The 19,935-nt window shown below is 45.4% G+C and overlaps 1 protein-coding gene across 1 annotated transcript in view; it reads left to right on the top strand.

Annotated features, from left to right (window-relative positions):
- Positions 1-19,935, top strand: part of PLXNA4 (plexin A4) — a gene marked incomplete at both ends in the record, with an annotated part of 418,983 nt that overhangs the window by 343,625 nt on the left and 55,423 nt on the right. Inside the window, 6 exons of the mRNA XM_083365401.1 lie at positions 4,398-4,534; positions 9,762-9,962; positions 14,509-14,602; positions 15,914-16,153; positions 17,069-17,215; positions 18,479-18,713. Of these exons, the coding sequence (XP_083221527.1) occupies positions 4,398-4,534; positions 9,762-9,962; positions 14,509-14,602; positions 15,914-16,153; positions 17,069-17,215; positions 18,479-18,713 (1,054 nt within the window). The remainder of the gene's footprint in view (positions 1-4,397; positions 4,535-9,761; positions 9,963-14,508; positions 14,603-15,913; positions 16,154-17,068; positions 17,216-18,478; positions 18,714-19,935) is intronic.

Here is a 19,935-nt window from a genome sequence, read left to right as displayed (position 1 = left end):
CAGCAGTTGTTCACCTGAGCGTCTGCCAGTGAAAGCTGCGAGAAAAGCTACAAAGAGTAGAAATAAAATCAGGTTTGGAGTGGAGGATCGAAAAAAAAAATGGGGGAGAAGAGAGGAAAAAGAGAAGAAATATCCAATATTTATTCTGGTATAGTCACTTGGTCCCCGGCTGCAGGGGACTGCAGCCAAGAAATTCAAAAACGCTTGCTCGTGGGGAGGAAAGCCATGGCCAATCTAGACAGCACAATAAAAAGAAGAGATTTCACCCTGTCAAGAAAAGTGCGTATAGTCAAGGCCATGGTCTTCCCAGTTGCAATGTATGGCTGTGAAAGTTGGACCATAAGAAAGGCTGAGTGCCAAAGAATTGAGGCCTTTGAACTCTGGTGCTGGAGAAGACTCCTGTGAGTCCCTCGGACTGCAAGGCGATCAAACCGGTCAGTCCTAGAGGAGATCAACCCTGACTGCTCTTTAGAAGGCCAGATCCTGAACTGGAAACTCAAATACTTTGGCTACCTAATGAGAAGGAAGGACTCACTGGAGAAGAGCCTAATGGTGGGAAAGGTTGAGGGCAAGAGAAGAAGGGAACGACAGAATGAGGTGGCTGGATGGAGTCACTGAAGCAGTAGGCGTGAGCAAGGCGATCAAACCGGTCAGTCCTAGAGGAGATCAACCCTGACTGCTCTTTAGAAGGCCAGATCCTGAAGCGGAAACTCAAATCTTTTGGCCACCTATGGAGAAGGAAGGACTCACTGGAGAAGAGCCTCATGCTGGGAAAGGTGGAGGGCAAGAGAAGAAGGGGACGACAGAGAAGGAGGTGGCTGGATGGAGTCACTGAAGCAGGAGGCATGAGCTTAACTGGGCTCCAGAAGATGGTGGAGGACAGGAAGGCCTGGAGGAACGTGGTCCATGGGGTCACGAAGGGTCGGACATGACTTCACAACTAACAACAACAGTCACTTGGTGGATTTTTGCTGCAGTCTTGTGTGGCTTTCTTGAAGAGCTGAAGTGGTGTGGCTGTAGCAACATTAAAACACAATAATATCATGTGGTCTTCTTTTCAGTGTGCAGCGTAGGGCAGAGGTCACCAACCTTTGTCAGTTGGTGGAACAGAGGAAAAGGGAGAGGGAAGCAATTTACATGTGTGCGTGCATGCATGCATGTGAGCAGCAGGCCACAAGCACGTGCTGCAAATGGGGCGGGGCTAGCGCCCATGTCATACTAGCCCCACCCTGTTCTGGCATGGCACAGCACCTTGTTTCTGCACCCTGAGGTGTGGCAGTGGTCTTTTCATGCCCTGAGGCATGGCAGTGGCAGCCTGTTTTCACGCCCCGAGGTGTGATGGCAGACCCATTTTCACGACCCAAGGTGTGATGGCAGTGACCTGTTTTCATGCCCTGAGGCGTGATGGTGACCCGTTTTCGTGACCCAAGGTGTGATGGCGGTGACCTGTTTTTGTGCCCCGAAGCATGACAGAGGTGGCTTGTTTTCATGCCCTGAGGCACAGCGGCGGTGGCCCGTTTCCATGGCCCAAGATGCAGCGGCAGTGCCCCATTTTCACACCCTGAGGTGTAGTGGCGGCCCATTTTCACACCTTGAGGCGCAGCGGTTGCAGCCTATTTTTCCATCCTGAGGCGTGGCAGCAGCAGCCCCTTTTCACGCCCTGAGGCGCAACAGCCCGTTTCCACGCCCCAAGATGCAGCGGCAGTGCCCCATTTTCACACCCTGAGGTGTAGTGGCGGCCCTTTTTCACACCTTGAGGTGCAGTGGTGGCAGCCCATTTTTCCATCCTGAGGCGTGGCAGCAGCAGCCCCTTTTCACGCCCTGAGGCGCAGCAGCCCGTTTCCACGCCCTGAGGTGCAGCGTCAGTGCCCCATTTTTGCACCCTGAGGTGTGGCTGCGGCCCATTTTCACACCTTGAGGTGCAGCGGTGGCAGCCCATTTTTCCATCCTGAGGCGTGGCGGCAGCAGCCCCTTTTCACGCCTGAGGCACAACAGCCTGTTTCCACGCCCCCAAGGTGCAGCGTCAGTGCCCCATTTTCGCACCATGAGGTGTGGCAGCGGCCCATTTTCACACCTGGAGGTGCAGCGGCGGCAGCCCATTTTTCCATCCTGAGGCATGGTGGCAGCAGCCCCTTTTCACACTCTGAGGTGCAGCAGCCAGTTTTCACGCCCCGAGGCTCAGCATCATCGTCCCGATTTTTCACCCGGCTGCTTCGCTAGTGCAAGTGAGAGGGTGTGCACACACACACACACAAACACGCACACTGGTCTGCCTGTCCCAGGGCCTAGTGTCCAGCAGGCCATGGCCCTCTACCAAGCCACGGCCCACATATTGGGGACCCCTGGCATAGGGTATAGGTAATCAATGATCAAGATGCTCATTTACTGTTAAGCTTGTAAGCCGCCCTGAGTCTTCGGAGAAGGGCGGGATATAAATGGAATTAAAATAAAATAAATAAAAATAAAAAATTTAGTGACCATCTGAAGTGACAACAGCACTCAGTGGAATCTCTTAGGACTGCTTTTCATGCTGACGACCGTGGCAGCATCACAACTGTGATCACAATGACTGAATTAACGCATTTTCTGGATCCATCCAATCTGTTGAACCGGAAATTAATTAGGGTGGTTTCTTTTAGCCATGAGGCATATGCCGGCTGGGGAATTCTGGGAGCTGAACTCCACGCGGTTTAAAAGTCACAGAGCTGAAGAAAGAGCGGTTTAGTGTGATCAAGTGGCTAGCTTCATTCTAGCTAGTCCTTCATCAGAATTTCAACCTTTTCTGCCAAAGTAGTTGGAGAGAAGTGTGTGTGTGTGTGTGTGGGGAAACCAGGAGGGGGGGAGTGAACCCCTAATTTAAATGCAGGGGGCGGCTTTTCACGTGGGACCCAGCTGAAAAGTTTTTCTATTAAAATGCAAATGAAAGTAAGGGAGAAAAAAAATGGCAACTCCAGATTATTCACGGGGGGGGGGGGGGGGGGAGGCCGGATGTCTGGCAGTTTCTTCAGGATCACAGAGATGGGTTTGCTTCTTAAATAAGATGTGGGGGGGGAGGAAAGGTGGGGGGGGACACGTTATCTTGATGACGGGCTGAGAGGCAGAGAGGAAGGGAGGACGGTGGGACTGAAGTCTTTGCTTATTTATTTCTTTAGAATGACAGGTTGCTGTAAGTTTTTTATTTTATTTTCAGGTAACGGAAGCAAGGTGGCTTTGGGGTTGGATTCAGGAGAATCTGTGTGTGCGTGAGAGAGAGAGAGAGAGACAGACAGACAGACAGACAGAGACACAGACAGAGACACAGAGAAAAATCATGTAAAAGAGAGAGGGAGGGGTAGAAATCAAGCTAAATCCATCCGTCTGTCCAGCCATCCAGCCATTACCAAAAAAGAACATTGTTTCAATAATAAAGCATAATTTAGCCTTCCTTCCTTCCTTCCTTCCTTCCTTCCTTTCTCTTTCTTTCTTCCTTCCTTCCTTCCTTCCTTCCTTCCTTCCTTCCTTCCTTCCTTCCTTTTCTTTCTTTCTTTCTTCCTTCCTTCCTTCCTTCCTTCCTACCTTCCTTCCTTCCTTCCTTCCTTCCTTCCTTCCTTCCTTCCTTCCTTCCTTCCTTTTCTTTCTTTCTTTCTCTTTTCTTTCTTTCTTTCTTTCTTTCTTTCTTTCTTTCTTTCTTTCTTTCTTTCTTTCTTTCTTTATCTTGTTCACTCGTTTTCTTTCTTTCCCTTCCTTCCTTCCTTCTTTCTTTCTTTCTTTCTTTCATTCTTTCTTTCTTTTTCTCTTTCTTTTTCTTCCTTCCTTCCTTCTTTCTTTCTTTCTTTCTTTCTTTCTCTTTTCCTTCCTTCCTTCCTTCCTTCCTCTTTCTTTCTTTCTCTTGTTCACTCATTTTCTTTCTTTCCCTTCCTTCCTTCTCTTTTTCTTTCTTTCTTTCTTTCTTTCTTTCTTTCTTTCTTTCTTTCTTTCTTTCTTTCTTTCTTTCTTTCTTTCTTTCTCTTTCTCTTTCTCTTTCTTTCTTTCCTTCCTTCCTTCCTACCTTCCTTCCTTCCTCCTTTCCATTTTTCTGCTCTTCCTCCTCCCTTCCTTCTTCCTCCCTTCCTTTTCCTTCTTTCTCTTCTTTCCTTTGCTCCCTCCCTCCCTTTCCTTTCCTTTCCTTTCCTTTCCTTTCCTTTCCTTTCCTTTCCTTTCCTTTCCTTTCCTCCCTCCCTCCTTCCTCCCATTCATAAAACTACTAGGCCGCCCACCTTACTTCAAGGTAACTCTAATAGGTAACTCTAATACGCTGTCCACTCTTGTATTAAAAAAATACTGTCGTCCTCCTCCGAATGAAGCAACTTCGGCTCCTTTTTTTTTCCACCAGGCGCTATTTCACGCTGTCGTTTTCGTTTTTCCTTCCCTTTCTTTAGATGCTGTCTCTTTCGGACCTCAGGCCAAAGCAAGGCCCGATATCCGGTGGGACGCAAGTCACGATCACAGGCAAAAACCTGAACGCGGGAAGCAGCGTTTCCGTAATGTTTGGCGAATACCCGTGTCTTTTCCACCGGTAAGTTTCACTGCTTGGGGGGGGGGAAGAGCGTGGGCTACGCAGGTGGTCCTCGACATCCAGACGTTCTTTCAGTGACCATCAGAAATGCACGACAGCGCAGAAAAATGTGACTTAGGAACGTTCTCCACACTTTCTTTCTTTTTCTTTTTCTTTTTTTTTTTTGAGATTTTATTAGGGTTTCTCCCCCCCCCCCCTTACATTCATACTGTATGTTAGTTTTTCAACCAGCCTGTAGTCTGGGTTCAAAAGCGCTAAATCATAGTTAAGTCCTAATCTGTGGTTCTTTCCTCTAGCCATTTGTAGAATGACTCCCTGGTTTGGTAGTATTCTGCTTCTTCTTTATCTTTCAATCCCATAGTTAATCTGTCCATCTCTGCGCATTCCAATATTTACTTCTTCCTCTGGTGGTGGTTGTTGTTAGCTGCAAAGTCGTGTCTGACCCATCATGACCCCGTGGACCATGTTCCTCCAGGCCTTCCTGTCCTCCACCATCTTCTGGAGTCCATTTAAGCTCACGCCTCCTGCTTCAGTGACTCCATCCAGCCACCTCCTTCTCTGTCGTCTCCTTCTTCTCTTGCCCTCAACCTTTCCCAGCATGAGGCTCTTCTCCAGTGAGTCCTTCCTTCTCATTAGGTGGCCAAAGCATTTGAGTTTCCACTTCAGGATCTGGCCTTCTAAAGAGCAGTCAGGGTTGATCTCCTCTAGGACTGACCGGTTTGATCGCCTTGCAGTCCAAGGGACTCGCAGGAGTCTTCTCCAGCACCAGAGTTCAAAGGCCTCAATTCTTTGGCGCTTGGCCTTTCTTATGGTCCAACTTTCACTGCCATACATTGCAACTGGGAAGACCATGGCCTTGACTATACGCATTTTTGTTGACAGGGTGATGTCTCTGCTTTTTAGTGTGCTATCTAGATTGGCCATGGCTTTCCTCCCCACCTTTTAATTTAATTTAATTTAATTTCCATTTAAGCATTTGTTGTTGTTAGTTGCGAAGTCATATCCGACCCCTTGCGACCCCATGGACAATGTTCCTCCAGGCCTTCCTGTCCTTTACCATCTTCTGGAGTCCATTTAAGCTCACGCCTCCTGCTTCAGTGACTCCATCCAGCCACCTCCTTCTCTGTCGTCCCCTTCTTCTCTTGCCCTCAACCTTTCCCAGCATGAGGCTCTTCTCCAGTGAGTCCTTCCTTCTCATTAGGCGGCCAAAGGATTTGAGTTTCAGCTTCAGGATCTGGCCTTCTAAAGAGCAGTCAGGGTTGATCTCCTCTAGGACTGACCGGTTTGATCACCTTGCGGTCCAAGGGACTCGCAGGAGTGGCAGTATTCCTTCATTTTTCCAGTAATACGCTCTGCTGTTGTAATGTGTAGAAAACCAAATATTAACTTTGTTTATTAATCTTTTCTGGTATTATACCTAATAGAAAAAGTTCAGGATTAAATTCTACATGTTCTCCCAACATTTTTTTCTAACCAAGCATGTATTTTTTCCCCCAATAAACCTTTGCTTTACCACATGTCCACCAGATATGATAATACGTGCCTGAATTATGTTTACATTTCCAGCATCTATCTGACATATTTTTAAACATTTTTGCTAATCTTGCTGGTGGCAAGTGCCATCTATAAAACATTTTATATAGATTTTCCTTATACGAAGTTGACATTGTCAATTTATAATTTCTCTCCCATAATTTTCGCCATCTTTCTAGTTCTATATTATAATCCAAGTTTTTCGCCCACCTTGTCATTGTTTCTTTAGTTTGTTCACTTTCCATCTCCAAAATTAACAAAAAATTATATATTTTCTTAATTAGTTTCTCATCAGAGGTTAACAATATCTTATCAAATACAGTTTGTTCTTTATCAAACCCATACAGTTTCACATCTTTTTCATATCTATTTTGCATTTGTAGCTGTACCCTGATTTTCCAGTTTTTGTCTCGATTTTCATGTCTGAATAATAATAATAATAATAATAATAATAATAATAATAATAATAATAATAATAATAATAATAATATTATAAAGTTGGAAGGGACCTTGGAGGTCATCTAGTCCAACCCCCTGCTCAGGCAGGAAACCCTATACCATTTCAGGCAAATGTCGCATCAGTATTTAGAATATCTCTATATGTCCAGATTTTTTCAAAGTCTACCAAGTTTGGATGTGAGAAAGCTTCCATCGTTGATAGCCACCCTGGAATTTTTACATATATTTTAGTTTTAATTTTACCCATACTGTTATCAAAGCATTTCTAATATAGTGATTTTGAAGATACTTATGAATTTTATTTTTCCCGTACCATAAACAAGCATGCCATCCCAATTGTAAATCATGTCCCTCCAAGTATAACAACCTTTTGTTCCTAAGCATTATCCATTCTTTCACCCATGTTAATACAGATGCTTGATAGTACAAAGCCCACTCAGGTAGCCCGAACCCTCCATTTTCCTTAGTAACTTGCAACGTTTTCATCTTTATTCTAGCTTTCTTTCCTTGCCAAACAAAGTTCAAAATTAATGAATTTAAATCTTGGGGAAAAAAATTTCTCAAGTTTTATCGGAATTGTTTGAAATAAAAACAAACTCTTCGACAATATATTCATTTTAACTGCAGCAATTCTTCCTAGTATTGACAGTTGCAAATTCTTCCACTTTTCCAAGTCTAATTTTATTTGTTTCAATAGCCTTATGTAGTTATCTTCTTTTATTGTTGAGCATTTGGCTGATAAGTATATACCCAAACATTTGACCTTTTTCACTATCTCTACCTCTATTGATTCTGACAATCGTTTTTTGTTTTTTTTTTGGCTTATCTGTAAGGTTCTTTGGGACGCGGTGGCTCAGTGGGTTAGGACGCTGAGCTTGTCGATCAGAAGGTCGGCAGTTTGGCGGGTCGAATCCTGAGTGCCGCGTAACAGAGTGAGCGCCTGTTACTCGTCCCAGCTTCTGCCAACCTAGCAGTTCGAAAGCACGTCAAAATACAAGTAGAAAAATAGGGACCACTCCGGTGGGAAGGTCACAGCGTTCCGTGCGCCTTTGGCATCTAGTCATGCCAGCCACATGACCACGGAGATGTCCTCGGACAAGCGCTGGCTCTTCGGCTTTGAAACGGAGATGAGCACCGGCCCCTAGAGTCGGAAACGACTAGCATGCATGTGTGGGGGAACCTTTACCTTTTAAGGTTCTTTACTATTATCTTAGTTTTTTTCTTTATTTATTTTTAATCCCGCTTTTTCTTCATACTGTTCTACCTTTCCCCACAATTTAGGAATCATCTCCAGAGGTTCTTTCGAAATAAATACTAAATCATCAGCAAATGCTTGTAATTTATATGTTTCACCCTTTATCCCCCAACCCTTTAATTTCTGTATCTTGTCTAATATTTCTATTTAAAACTTCCAAGGTGAAGATGAATAACAGAGGGGATAATGGGCATCCTTGCCTTGTGCCTTTTCTTATCTCAAAGCTCTCAGTGCAATCTCCATTCACAATCACTTTGGCTGTCTGTTTGTTATATCTTGTTTTTATCATATTTATAAAACTTTGTCCAAAATCCATTATTTGTAGTTGGTGAATCATAAATTGCCAGGAGACATTATCAAATGCCTTTTGGGCATCTAAGTACATTAATGCCATTTGTTTCCCTGGCTGTAGCTCATAATATTCTAATACAGGGGTGTCAAACTCAATTTCATTGAGGGCAGCATCAGCATTGCGGTTGCCCTCAGGGGGACGGGTGGGTATGACCAGGGTGGGCGTGGCCTACTGGGTAGGTGTGGCTAGAGTGTGTATGGCCTACTGGATGGGCGTGGCCAGCTCTACATCATTCACATCAAGGGTGCCTATGGGGGCCTGGGCAGGAGTGGGACAGATCCGAGGGTCTCTGGCAGGAGGAGGGTCTCTGGGCCAGGGCCAAGGCAGTGGGGGCCATTCCCTCACTGTTTCCAGGATGGCTTCACGGGCCACATGAAACCACTTCGTGGGCCAGATCCGGCCCCCGGGCCTTGTGTTTGACATGTCTGTTCTAATACCTCTATTATCACTCTTAGATTTTTTTTAAATTTGTCTCTTTGGTGAAAAGCCATTTTGGTCTGAATGTATAAATTCCACTAAGTATTTTTTCAGTCTCTCAGCCATTGTTGAAGTAAAAATTTTATAATCCACACTGAGCAGTGAAATCGGTCTATAGTTCTTAATCTGAGTCAGATCGGAATCTTCTTTTGGTATTAGAGTAATATTTGCTTCCATCCATGTAGATGGAAGCCTAGCTTCTAATAAAAGTCCATTGGAAACATCTTTCAGCGTCGCACGTAGTATCTCTTGGAGGCTACCGTTCTCCACACTTACGTCCATTGCAGCGTCCCCAACCAAGGTCAAGTGATCCAAATTCAGAGGCTCGGCAACTGGCGTGTACTTATGGCGGTTGCAGCGTCCAGGCCTCACTAGATCCCCTTTTGTGACCTTCTGACCAGTGGCAGGGATTCGCCTTTGCCACGGTGGCAAGGACGGTGGTAAAAGGGAGCAAAGCCCCTTGAACAACTGTCTCGCTTAGCAACAGGAATTTGGGGCTCCGTTATGGTTGTGAAATCGAGGATCAGCGGCAAAAGCAGCTCAAGAATTGCAAAGCAGCTGGGAGAGGAGGCATCTCTTTCTAGCCGCCTGTTTGCCTGTGCAGCTTGGTTATCTGAATTAATTAATTAATTAATTAATTAATTAAGCATCAAATTTAGACATGCCCCCCCCCACCCTCACTCACAAAAGTAGAGAATTATCTGTGTCCTCAAGGTCACCCGAGTGGCGCAAATGCGTGTGGAGCCTTCTCGGAACAGATAAACCTCCAGGCGGCCTCAACGACTCTCTAAAAAAAATGCAAATGACCGGCTGTCTGCAAGGAGTATAAATCTTTCCATTCCCCCCCACACACACACACCATTCAGTCAGAACCTGAAGAAGCTTCTGGGATGAGAAGCGAAAGGTCTTCAAGGTCTTCAAAGGTCTTCAAAGGAAAACATTCATTGGGATAACATTCAGTTAGAGCTGAATGTTCTAGGATGAGAAGCGAAACGTCTTCAAGGAAAAACAAAGTCCAGTTGCCTTTTTTTGGGGGGGTGAGGAAAAAATAGCACTTTTGGGACAACCCCTGACCTGGATGATGGAGAATCTCCCTAGACTTTCACCCTTTTCTAAAGCTGGTTTTCACTTTCTTTCGTTTTTCCTGACAGGAGAACGGCAGAACACATCATTTGCAACACCACCGCTTTCGGGAACGTCTTGGAGAAGAACATGGTGGACGTCACCGTGAAGGTGGACAAGGCCACGTTGCGCAAGGAGCTGGAGAAGGCTAAAATGCACAAGGAGCTCAAGTTCAAATATGTGGAGGATCCGACCATTTTGAGAATTGAGCCCGAATGGAGCATTGTCAGGTCAGGAGATCGTGAGGAAGGGCACGTCCATCATGGGGGACATGTCTCAGAGTGGTTGAGAAATATTTCAAGGAAAGAAGGAGTAGGGAGAGGCGAAGGAAGTGGAGAGTGTCTTTATCCCATTGATTCCAGGTCGTTGTGCATTCCAGCTGAAAGCCCTTCACCCGGTTGACATTTCATTGGTTAGAAGTGGTGGCCCACAGGAAGCCCTCTCAGAAGCAGAGGTCAGCCCCTTGCTTGGTGTTTTCCAACTTTGGTGACTTTAAGATGGGTGGACTTCAACCCTCAGGATTCCCTGGCCAGCGCCTTCTTTCTCATCACCTCCTTCCTTCTCCTTCTCCACCTCCTCCATCTCCACCTTCTCCTTCTCCTTCAACTCCTTTCTCCTTCTCCTCCTTCTCTTTCATCTCCTTCTCATCTCTCCTTCTCTACCTCCTCCACCTCCTCCTCCTCCTCCATCTCCACCTTCTCCTTCTCCTTCAACTCCTTTCTCCTTCTCCTCCATCTCTTTCATCTTCTCATCTCTCCTTCTCTACCTCCTCCACCTCCTTCTTCACTCCTCCTCCTCCTCCTCCATCTCCACCTTCTCCTTCTCCTTCAACTCCTTTTTCCTTCTCCTCCATCTCTTTCATCTCCTTCTCATCTCTCCTTCTCTACCTCCTCCACCTCCTCCTCCACTCCTCCTCCTCCTCAATCTCCACCTTCTCCTTCAACTCCTTTCTCCTTCTCCTCCATCTCTTTCATCTCCTTCTCCTTCAACTCCTTTCTCCTTCTCGTCCATCTCTTTCATCTCCTTCTCATCTCTCCTTCTCTACCTCCTCCACTCCTCCTTCTCCATCTCCATCTCCATCTCCACCTTCTCCTTCTCCTTCAACTCCTTTCTCCTTCTCCTCCATCTCTTTCATTTCCTCATTTCTTCTTCTCCACCTCCTCCTTCACTCCTTCTCCTCCTTCCTTCTCATCCTTTCTCCTTATTTTCCTCCTCCTCCTCCTCTTTCTCCCTCATCTCCTCCTCCACCTGTAGCTCCTCTCCTCCTTCACTTCCTTCTCCTTTCTCCTTATTCCCCTTCTCCTCTCCTCCTACTTTCTCCCTTCATCTCCTTTTTCCTTCTTCTCCTTCTCCTTCTCCTCCACCTCCACCTTCTCCTTTACTTCCTCCACCTCCTCTGTGTTGTCCACATTACCAAGAGTTAAGCCTTTGTGATTTTCATGGCAACGTTGTCAGAAACTGCCTTTCTTCTTTCTTAGTGGTTGAGGGAGAGGGACAGGTCCAAAATCACCAAACTGACTTCGGGCCTAAGCCGGGACCAGAACTGGCCATCTCCCACTTTTGTAGCCTGTCGCTTGCACTACTTCACCTAACTCTTTGAATTCAAAGCTAGTACATTCACTCCAGCCAGCGAGAACAACTTCAACATATCTGCACAGTTCTAGGAAGTAGGGATAGAAACTCACCCTGTCCTTGAAGGACACATGAACGGAGAAGTCATTTTATTCTCCCCTCCCAGCCCATGATATTTTTACAGGTGCTCCTTCCCCAGATCTGTTCGATCTCATTATTGTATTAATTTGCATTTAAAAAAGGGCTTCCAGTTTTGCATAGGCAGGCTTGATCCAATGTGGTTTCAAAATACACATTTTAAAATGCATCTTGAGAGTATTTGAGCCGAGGGTGTGAAATTCCGAGAACAGATACATTCCAGCCCTTGCATATATTAGCTTTTTTTTAAAGTACAAGGAGTGTTCTGTAAGTAGAAACAGCTTTTAAAACTGCATATATTAGGAAAATGTGCATAAAAATGCAGATCAATTGAGGGAGGGGGAGGTTGTCTTAAAAAAAAGTGCAAAATGATACAGGATTGGGTGAAGGTAAAACGAGGAGAAAACAAGAAACGGAGATAAACCGAAATTCACACATCTCTTCGCCTAATTATATCTCAGAGTTTTTAAAAAATAATAATCTAGTTTAACAGATTTGGGGAATAGGTTTATTATTATAGGTTTATTTCAAAAAATCTATCTACAGGAGCTCTCGGTTGTTAAGAGGACAGATTGCGGTGATTACAGCAGAATAAATTCAAGTCTGTGCTATATTTATTTATTTTGTTTGGTTTAAAAAGCAAAGAGGGTTTGTTTTTTCTTAGAGAGCAATAAATGCACTCGACAGACAGGATCGCCCCCAACTTTTCCAATCTGGTAAAAGACTCCAGCTTTCAGCAAATCCATTTTGCTGCATCTGTTTTGCATCAATTAAAAGTTTTGCAGACTTCAGCAAACATCCTTTTAACGTCACGGGTCTCTTCACGGGGGACCCTAACCGGTTTCAATTACTTTAGCCGTCTTTGCCACCTCCTGACTATACAGCTAGCCCTCGGGTTACCGCCACAATTGACCCCAAAACTTCTGTCGTTAAGTGAGATGTTTCTGAAGTGAGTTTTGCCCCGTTTTTACAACCATTCTTGCCTCGGTTGTTAAGTGAGTCACTGCAGGTGATATGTTAGTCACCTGGAGGTTAAGTGAATCTGGCTTTCCCCGTTGACTTTGTTCGTCAGAAGGTAATCACATGACACAGCAACCGTCGTAAGCCAGCATGGACTATATAAGCCAGGGGTCTTCAAACTTGGTCCTTTGATGACTTGTGGACTTCAACTCCCAGAATTCCTCAGCCAGCATGGACCATATAAGCCGGGGGTCTTCCAACTTGGCCCTTTTATGACTTGTGGACTTCAACTCCCAGAATTCCTCAGCCAGCATGGACCATATAAGACAGGGGTCTTCCAACTTGGCCCTTTTGTGACTTGTGGACTTCAACTCCCAGAATTCCTCAGCCAGCATGGACCATATAAGCTGGGGGTCTTCCAACTTGGCCCTTTTATGACTTGTGGACTTCAACTCCCAGAATTCCTCAGCCAGCGTGCCTGGCTGAGGAATTCTGGGAGTTGAAGTCCGACAAGTCATAAAAGGGCCAGGTTTGAAGACCCCTGCTCTAAACCAGCATTTTCCAGCTTTGTCAGTTTTACGAATGGGTGGACTTCAACTCCCAGACTCCATGACTGGCTAGGGAATTCTGGGAGTGGAAGTCCACCCATCTTAAAGTTGCTGAGGTTGAGAAACACTGCTCTAAACAATCAATCATAGCTGGGTACTCAAGCACTATGGTGTTTTCACCCCAGCTCTCTTAGCCAATTGGGCTGTAACCACCCACCCTAGTTCCCCACCTATTCTACATCTGGGCCCTCCTGCCTCAATTCCAGGTGACTGGCTTGGACTGACTTGGTTTCTTCTGCTTGGTTGACTTCCTGGGATCTTGACCTGGACTTTGCCCGATGGTCAAATTTGTGTGTGTGTGTGCAAATGAAGCAATGCAACAAATGAAATTCTTCTGGCCAGTTGCTCCCAACCAGTCAATGTATGTCAGGGGTCTTCAAATGTGGCCCTTTTATGACTTGTGGACTTCAACTCCCAGAATTCCTCAGCCAGGCATGCTGCCTGAGGAATTCTGGGAGTTGAAGTCCACAAGTCATAAAAGGGCCAGGTTGGAAGACCCCCGGCTTATATGGTCCATGCTGGCTGAGGAATTCTGGGAGTTGAAGTCCACAAGTCATAAAAGGGCCAGGTTTGAATACCCCTGATGTATGTGGTCTACTTTCAGTGCAATGTATGCTGATAGGGCAAACTGAGAATGGATGAATGAATGAATGAATGAATGAATGAATGAATGAATGAATGAATCTATCTATCTATCTATCTATCTATCTATCTATCTATCTATCTATCTATCTATCAATCAAGTCAATGAACCAATCAATCAATAAGTGAATCTATGAATGAATGAATGAATCAAGTCAACTATTAGCCAATCAATCAACGAATCTATGAATGAATGGCTGAATGAATCAATGAATCTATGAATGAATAATCAATCAATGACTTTACGAATTAATCAGTCAACTCAATCAACCAGTCAATGAATCTAGGAATGACTCTGAATGAACCTATGCATCTATACATGAATCTATGAATGAATGAACAATCAGTGAATCTATGAAGCTATGCATGAATTTATGAATAATCAATCAGTGAATCTATGAATGAATCAATCTAGTCAATCAACCAGTCAATGAATCTATGAATGAATAACTGAATGACTGAATGTATCTATAAATCTATGAATAAATAAATGAATCTGTGAATGAATCAATCATGTCAATCAATCAATGAATCTATGAATGAATGAATGACAGTGAATCTATACACGAATCTATGAATGAATGAATCAATCAACAATACCATTATCATATGGAAGTTGTTGAATTAACTCTTCTTGTGGTAACCGATGGATGAGGGTTACAATGGACTGATTTTGAGCGGCTGGCCAGAATTTCATTTTTTGTTTTGTTTCATTGGGAGACACAGATTGATTCATCCTCTGAATTTGCCTTTGCTAGCTTCACCTTGAGAAACATCCATGGAGGTGGGTTGCAAGATTCCTGCTAATTTTGTCCTTTTTTTTTCTTTTCTTCAATTCTTCTTATTTATCCATTAGTGGAAATACACCTGTCACGGTTTGGGGCACCAACCTGGATCTCATCCAGAACCCTCAGATCCGAGCCAAGTATGGTGGGAAAGAACACATCAATGTGAGTTGATTTAATCTGGAAAAAAAAGGTACTTAAAAGGCTGAACGTGGGAAACGTAGGAGGTTGATTGTCTGAGGGAGTTTTCTGGCCAACATCTAGGGGAGTTTTCACCCTTTGTGGGGCTTCAGATTACTCGTGGTTAGAAGAAGGTTGTTTGCTAGCACTATCCCCCCCTTTTTTGACATTACCTGCATTGTGTCCACAAGTTGGGGTAACCCTACAGGAAGACGTCTTTTCCGGAAATCTACGTACACTGCATGGGATACCTGTATGAAGGTGTGTTTCTTTAAGGAATGCAAGTAGTTGATAATTTGACTCACTCAAGTCTCTCCTGAGGTCATCAAGTCCTCTTCTGATTGCAAATTTCAAGACCTTGAGTGATAGGAGGAATTTCTTGACGGTGAGAACAATTAATCAGGGGAACGGGTTGCCTCCAGAAGTTGTGGGTGCAACAGCACTGAAGGATTTTAAGAAGAGATTGGACAACCATTTGCCTGGAATGGTATGGGGTCTCCTGCCTGAGCAGGGGGTTGGACTGGAAGACCTTCAAGGTGCTTCCCAATTCTGTTATTCTGTTATCGACAACAGACCGATAAGAGATAGATGTGCCCAGAGCAGAAAACGGAAGGTGGGAAACGTCTCAGAAGAGTTCCCCTCTGGTTTCTTCAGCCTTATCTGTAGGTGCCCATCCTAGGGAACATTCCCCCACCCTCCAAAATGAGATCTGCACCGTCTCTGTTATCCTTCTGGAAGTCCCTCAAGACGTATGGAAGCTTATCAAGGGGCGATCCAACCTAGAACTTCCTGACAGTGAGAAGAATCACTGGAAGGGCTTCATTCCAGAAGTCGTATGGTGCTCCAACCTTAGAGGTCTTCAAGAACAGCCATTTGTCCAGAATAGCATAGACTCTCCTGCAACGAGCAGGGGAGGGGGGGTGGACTAGAAGACCTCCAAGGTCCTTTCCAAACTTGTTATTCTGTGAAGACCAAGTTATGTCACCAGGCCTGGGAACCTCAGAGAACCACGGAGATTCTTAGACGGTTCTATTGTAGGTGACCTTTGACCCTCTCCCCCCTCCCTCTCTCTCTCTCTCTCTCTCTCTCGTTTGAATTTATCTTGCTTCAAGGAAGACCAGGTCTTCCCTAACAGCCCAAAGCTTCCATCTGAATATTTGTGCAGATTTGGGAATGGGTTCACACACACACACACCCTCTCTGCAGTGCCGATTGTAGAGACAGACGCAACGCATTCCTGTTTTCTAATGTTGGTTGACATGATCCTCCTCAACCTTCCTCGTTCTTCGTTTTCAGGTCTGCGAAGTTCAGAACGATACGGAAATGGTCTGCCAGGCTCCCGCGCTGACGGTGGACCCTAGTAACCAGTCTGATCTTGCCGAGCGGCCGGATGAATTTGGCTTTGTCTTGGACAATGTCTTCTCCTTGCTGATCCTCAATAAGACCAACTTCACCTACTACCCAAACCCTGTCTTTGAGGCCTTCGGTCCCCCCGGGATTTTGGAACTGAAACCTGGAACCCCTCTGATCTTGAAGGTATGGGGGCCCTGGACTTATGAGCTCAACCCGGCCCGACATTTCCACTCATGAGCAAGGCAGTCGTTAAGTAGTCGTGCCCCATTTTACGACCTTTTTTGCCACGGTTGTTAAGTGAATCACTGCAGCTGGTGGGATTCAAATACCTGAACAACCGGTTCTCTGCGTGGATGTGGGCCTGGGCCTCCGAGGCCCAGAACGGACTTCAGGAAGTGACATCTACGTACTTCTGGCGGGCCGTTCTAGGCCTCGGAAGCCTCCTCCAGAAGCAAGGGTATCTAGTGGATTGTGGGTTGTGTAGCTTGGGGGTATATTTCAGAACAGGCCTTCTCTCTTGCAGTTATTAGTCAAGAGTCTGGTAATGGGGCAGAAAGGCAGAGAACAAGGCTTCAGATCAGTGTTTTTCAACCTTCGCCATTTTAAGATGTGTGGACTTCAACTCCCAGAATTCCTCAGTCAGCTGAAGGAATGGTGTCTACACAAGCTGAAGCAGTGGTGTCTAGTGGATTGTGGGATGTGTAGTTTGGGGGTATGTTTCAGAACAGGCCTTGCCTTTTGCAGTTACTAGCCCAGATTTTAATAATGGGACAGAAAGGCAGAGAACAAGTCTTTAAAGCAGTGTTTTTCAGCCTTCGCCATTTGAAGATGTGTGGACTTCAACTCCCAGAATTCCCCAGCCAGCATAGCATAGCTGGCTGGGGAATTCTGGGAGTTGAAGTCCACAAGTCATAAAGTTGCCAAGAGACCCCTGTGTTACAAGGAGGTGATAGAAAATTACCCCTTTCTTCCAATTTCTTCTGACTCCTCGGTCCAGCCTTTATCGATCAATCGGTTTATTATTGATTGATTGATCGATTGATTAGATGTACACGCTGCCAATCTCAACGTCCACCCGTGTGGTTTCTCTTGGCCTAGGGGAAGAACTTAACCCCACCGGTGGCTGGAGGGAACGCCAAGCTGAACTACACTGTGCTGATTGGAGAGAAGCCCTGCGCGGTCACCGTCTCCGATGTTCAACTGTTGTGTGAATCCCCAAATCTTACAGGACGGCATAAAGTCACGGTAAGGAATGCCCATTGGCCTGCCGTGGGGCAGAGGCGATTTGCTTCCTGAAAAGAAAAGGAAAAAAAAAAGTCACTCGTGTCTTGGAACCTGGAGGGCGATGTTCTCCTGCAAAGAGAACAAATTGACACGATTCCTCTTTTTTTTTATTTTTTATTTTTTTTTTGCATAATTTATTGTTCTTCACTGATTCCTGTGTTGCTAGTAAACGGAAGAGCCTCGCTTTTAATATCGGTTTTAATATCCTTAATATTTTAGATCCTCCTATTTCACCTGTGAGGTTCCCGTGTTCTTGCCGTCACCCCTTGAATCATGAGATCTAGTGACTTCATCGTTCACAAGGAGCAGAGATTGCTAGAAGTGGGAATTGAGCTTAGCAAGTGAGATTAGTGCAGTCTTTCTCAACGTTGGCTCCTTGAGAGGACTGGACTTCAGTTCCCAGGATTCCCCAGCCAGCAGGGACCATGAGGACTAGTGACTTTGTCTTTCCCAAGGAGAAAAGAATGTAGAGGTGGGTCTTGAGCTTAGCAAATTAGATTACCGCAATCTGTCTCAGGTTTGGCTCCTTTAAGAGGAGTGGACTTCAATTCCCAGGATTCCCCAGCCAGCAGGGGCCATGAGGACTACTGACTTTGCCTTTCACAAGGAGAAGAGAATGTAGAGGTGGGACTTGACCTTAGCAAGTGAGATTAATGCAGTGTTTTTCAAACTTGGTCCTTTTAAGAGGTATGGACTTCAACTCCCAGGATTCCCCCACCCAGCATGGACCATGAGATCTAGTGACTTCATCTTTCTCAATTTTTATTTTATTTAGAAGATTAAAATACAAAATCCCAAAGGAAAAAAAGATTAGCAGAGAGAAAACAAAACTCGACAAATTCATTTAAAAATGTGAACGGAGAAGAGCAAAAGAGAAAAACACGTTTTCGTCGTCTGTGTGTGTGTGTGTGAGTGTGCGCGCGCATGCAAACACACAATTTCATCTTTCCCAAAGAGAAGATCATGAGATCTAGTGACTTCATCTTTCAGCAGGACAAGTGAACTCTAGAAGTGGGTCTTGAGCTTAGCAAGTTAGATTACTGCCGTCTTTCTCAACCTTGGCTCCTTTAAGAGGTACGGACTTCAACTCCCAGGATTCCCCAATCAGTGTGGAGCGTGAGAGCTAGTGACTTGCTGGCTGGGGAATTCTGGGAGTTGAAGTCCGTACCTCTTAAAGGGGCAAAGGTTGAGAAACACTGGCTTAATCCCTCACTCTCTCCACAGGCTCGTGTCGGAGGCATGGAGTTCTCACCGGGCATGGTAAACATCTCCTCCGACAGCCCGCTCAGTCTGCCGGCCATTGTCAGCATCGCCGTGGCTGGTGGCCTCCTCATCATCTTCATCGTGGCCGTCTTGATCGCCTACAAGCGGAAGTCTCGGGAAAGTGACCTCACACTGAAGCGGCTCCAGATGCAGATGGACAATCTGGAGTCCAGGGTGGCTTTGGAGTGCAAGGAAGGTACTAGAAGCCAAAGGGAAAGGCTTTGGATAATGACAATAATAATAATGATAAAGTTGGAAGGGACCTTGGAGGTCATCTAGTCCAGCTCTCCTGCTCAGGCAGGAAACCTTACACCATTTCAATGTCTATAGAGATTCTCCCATCCTCCAAGTCATGGTTGTCCCAATGGTGGCTTTCTTTTTTTTCTTCCACAAAGCAACTGGACTTCCTTTGTTTTTCTTTGAAGACGTTTTTGCTTCTCATCCCAGAAGCTTCCTCGGCTTCTTTCGCTTCTCATCCCAGAAGCTGAAGAAGCTTCTGGGATGAGAAGCAAAACGTCTTCACAGAAAAACGAGAAAATCCAGTTGCCTCGTGGGGGAAGAAAAAAAAAAAAGCACCTTTGGGAGAAGGCTTTCGAGGAATGGCTGGCATCCCTGCGAGGTAGTCCAAACGAGAAGCACGGCCCGTTGAACGAATTCTGCTCTTATTGTAAGGTTATGTGAACAGGACCTCGCAAGTCTGTCTCCCCCCTCCGCCTTTACAGCTTAGGAAATTAGGGAGGGTCCCTTCTCAGATGTTTGGCACACCCCCTTTCCTTCTTCCCTCCCTGTCTTAGAGACAGTACTCTACTTACAACGGTTTGTTTAGTGGCCATTCAAAGCTACAGTGCAAAAAAGGAACTCACGGCCAGCTTTCACACTTAACGACCGTAGCAGCATTCCCCAGGGTCACGAGATCCAAATTCAGAGGCATGGCAACTGGCATGTAGTGAGGACGGTTGCAGTGTCCCAGGGGTCGCTTTTGTGCCCTTCTGACGAGCGAAGTCAATGCAGGGGGTGGGGGGACGAGCCAGATTCACGGAACAACAGCGTTACTAATTTAATAACTGCAGGGATTCACTGAAGAGCTGTGGCAGGGAAGGTCGTAAAAGGGGGCAAAACTCAGTTACCCACTCTTCAGACCACTTGTGGATTGTTGGCTGGATTTCAAACGGACATTATTTATTTATTTATTTAATTGGATTTGTATACCGCCCTTTCCCGAAGGACTCAGGGCGGTTTACAGGGAATTAAAACAGGAAATACAAAAATTAAAAACAATTAAAAAGATTATAATAGTCCTTGCATTATGACTTTGGTGAGAGGAGGAATATGGCTTGCCTAACTATACCATTTCGGTGTGTGTGTGTGTGTGTTCCCCCCAGATCTTGCCTTGACTTCCCTACTGTCGCTGACCCTTA

Source organism: Vipera ursinii, assembly GCF_947247035.1.
Source record: "Vipera ursinii genome assembly, chromosome: 6".
Classification (NCBI taxonomy): domain Eukaryota; kingdom Metazoa; phylum Chordata; class Lepidosauria; order Squamata; family Viperidae; genus Vipera; species Vipera ursinii.
This window is presented reverse-complemented; position numbering and strand designations above follow the sequence as displayed.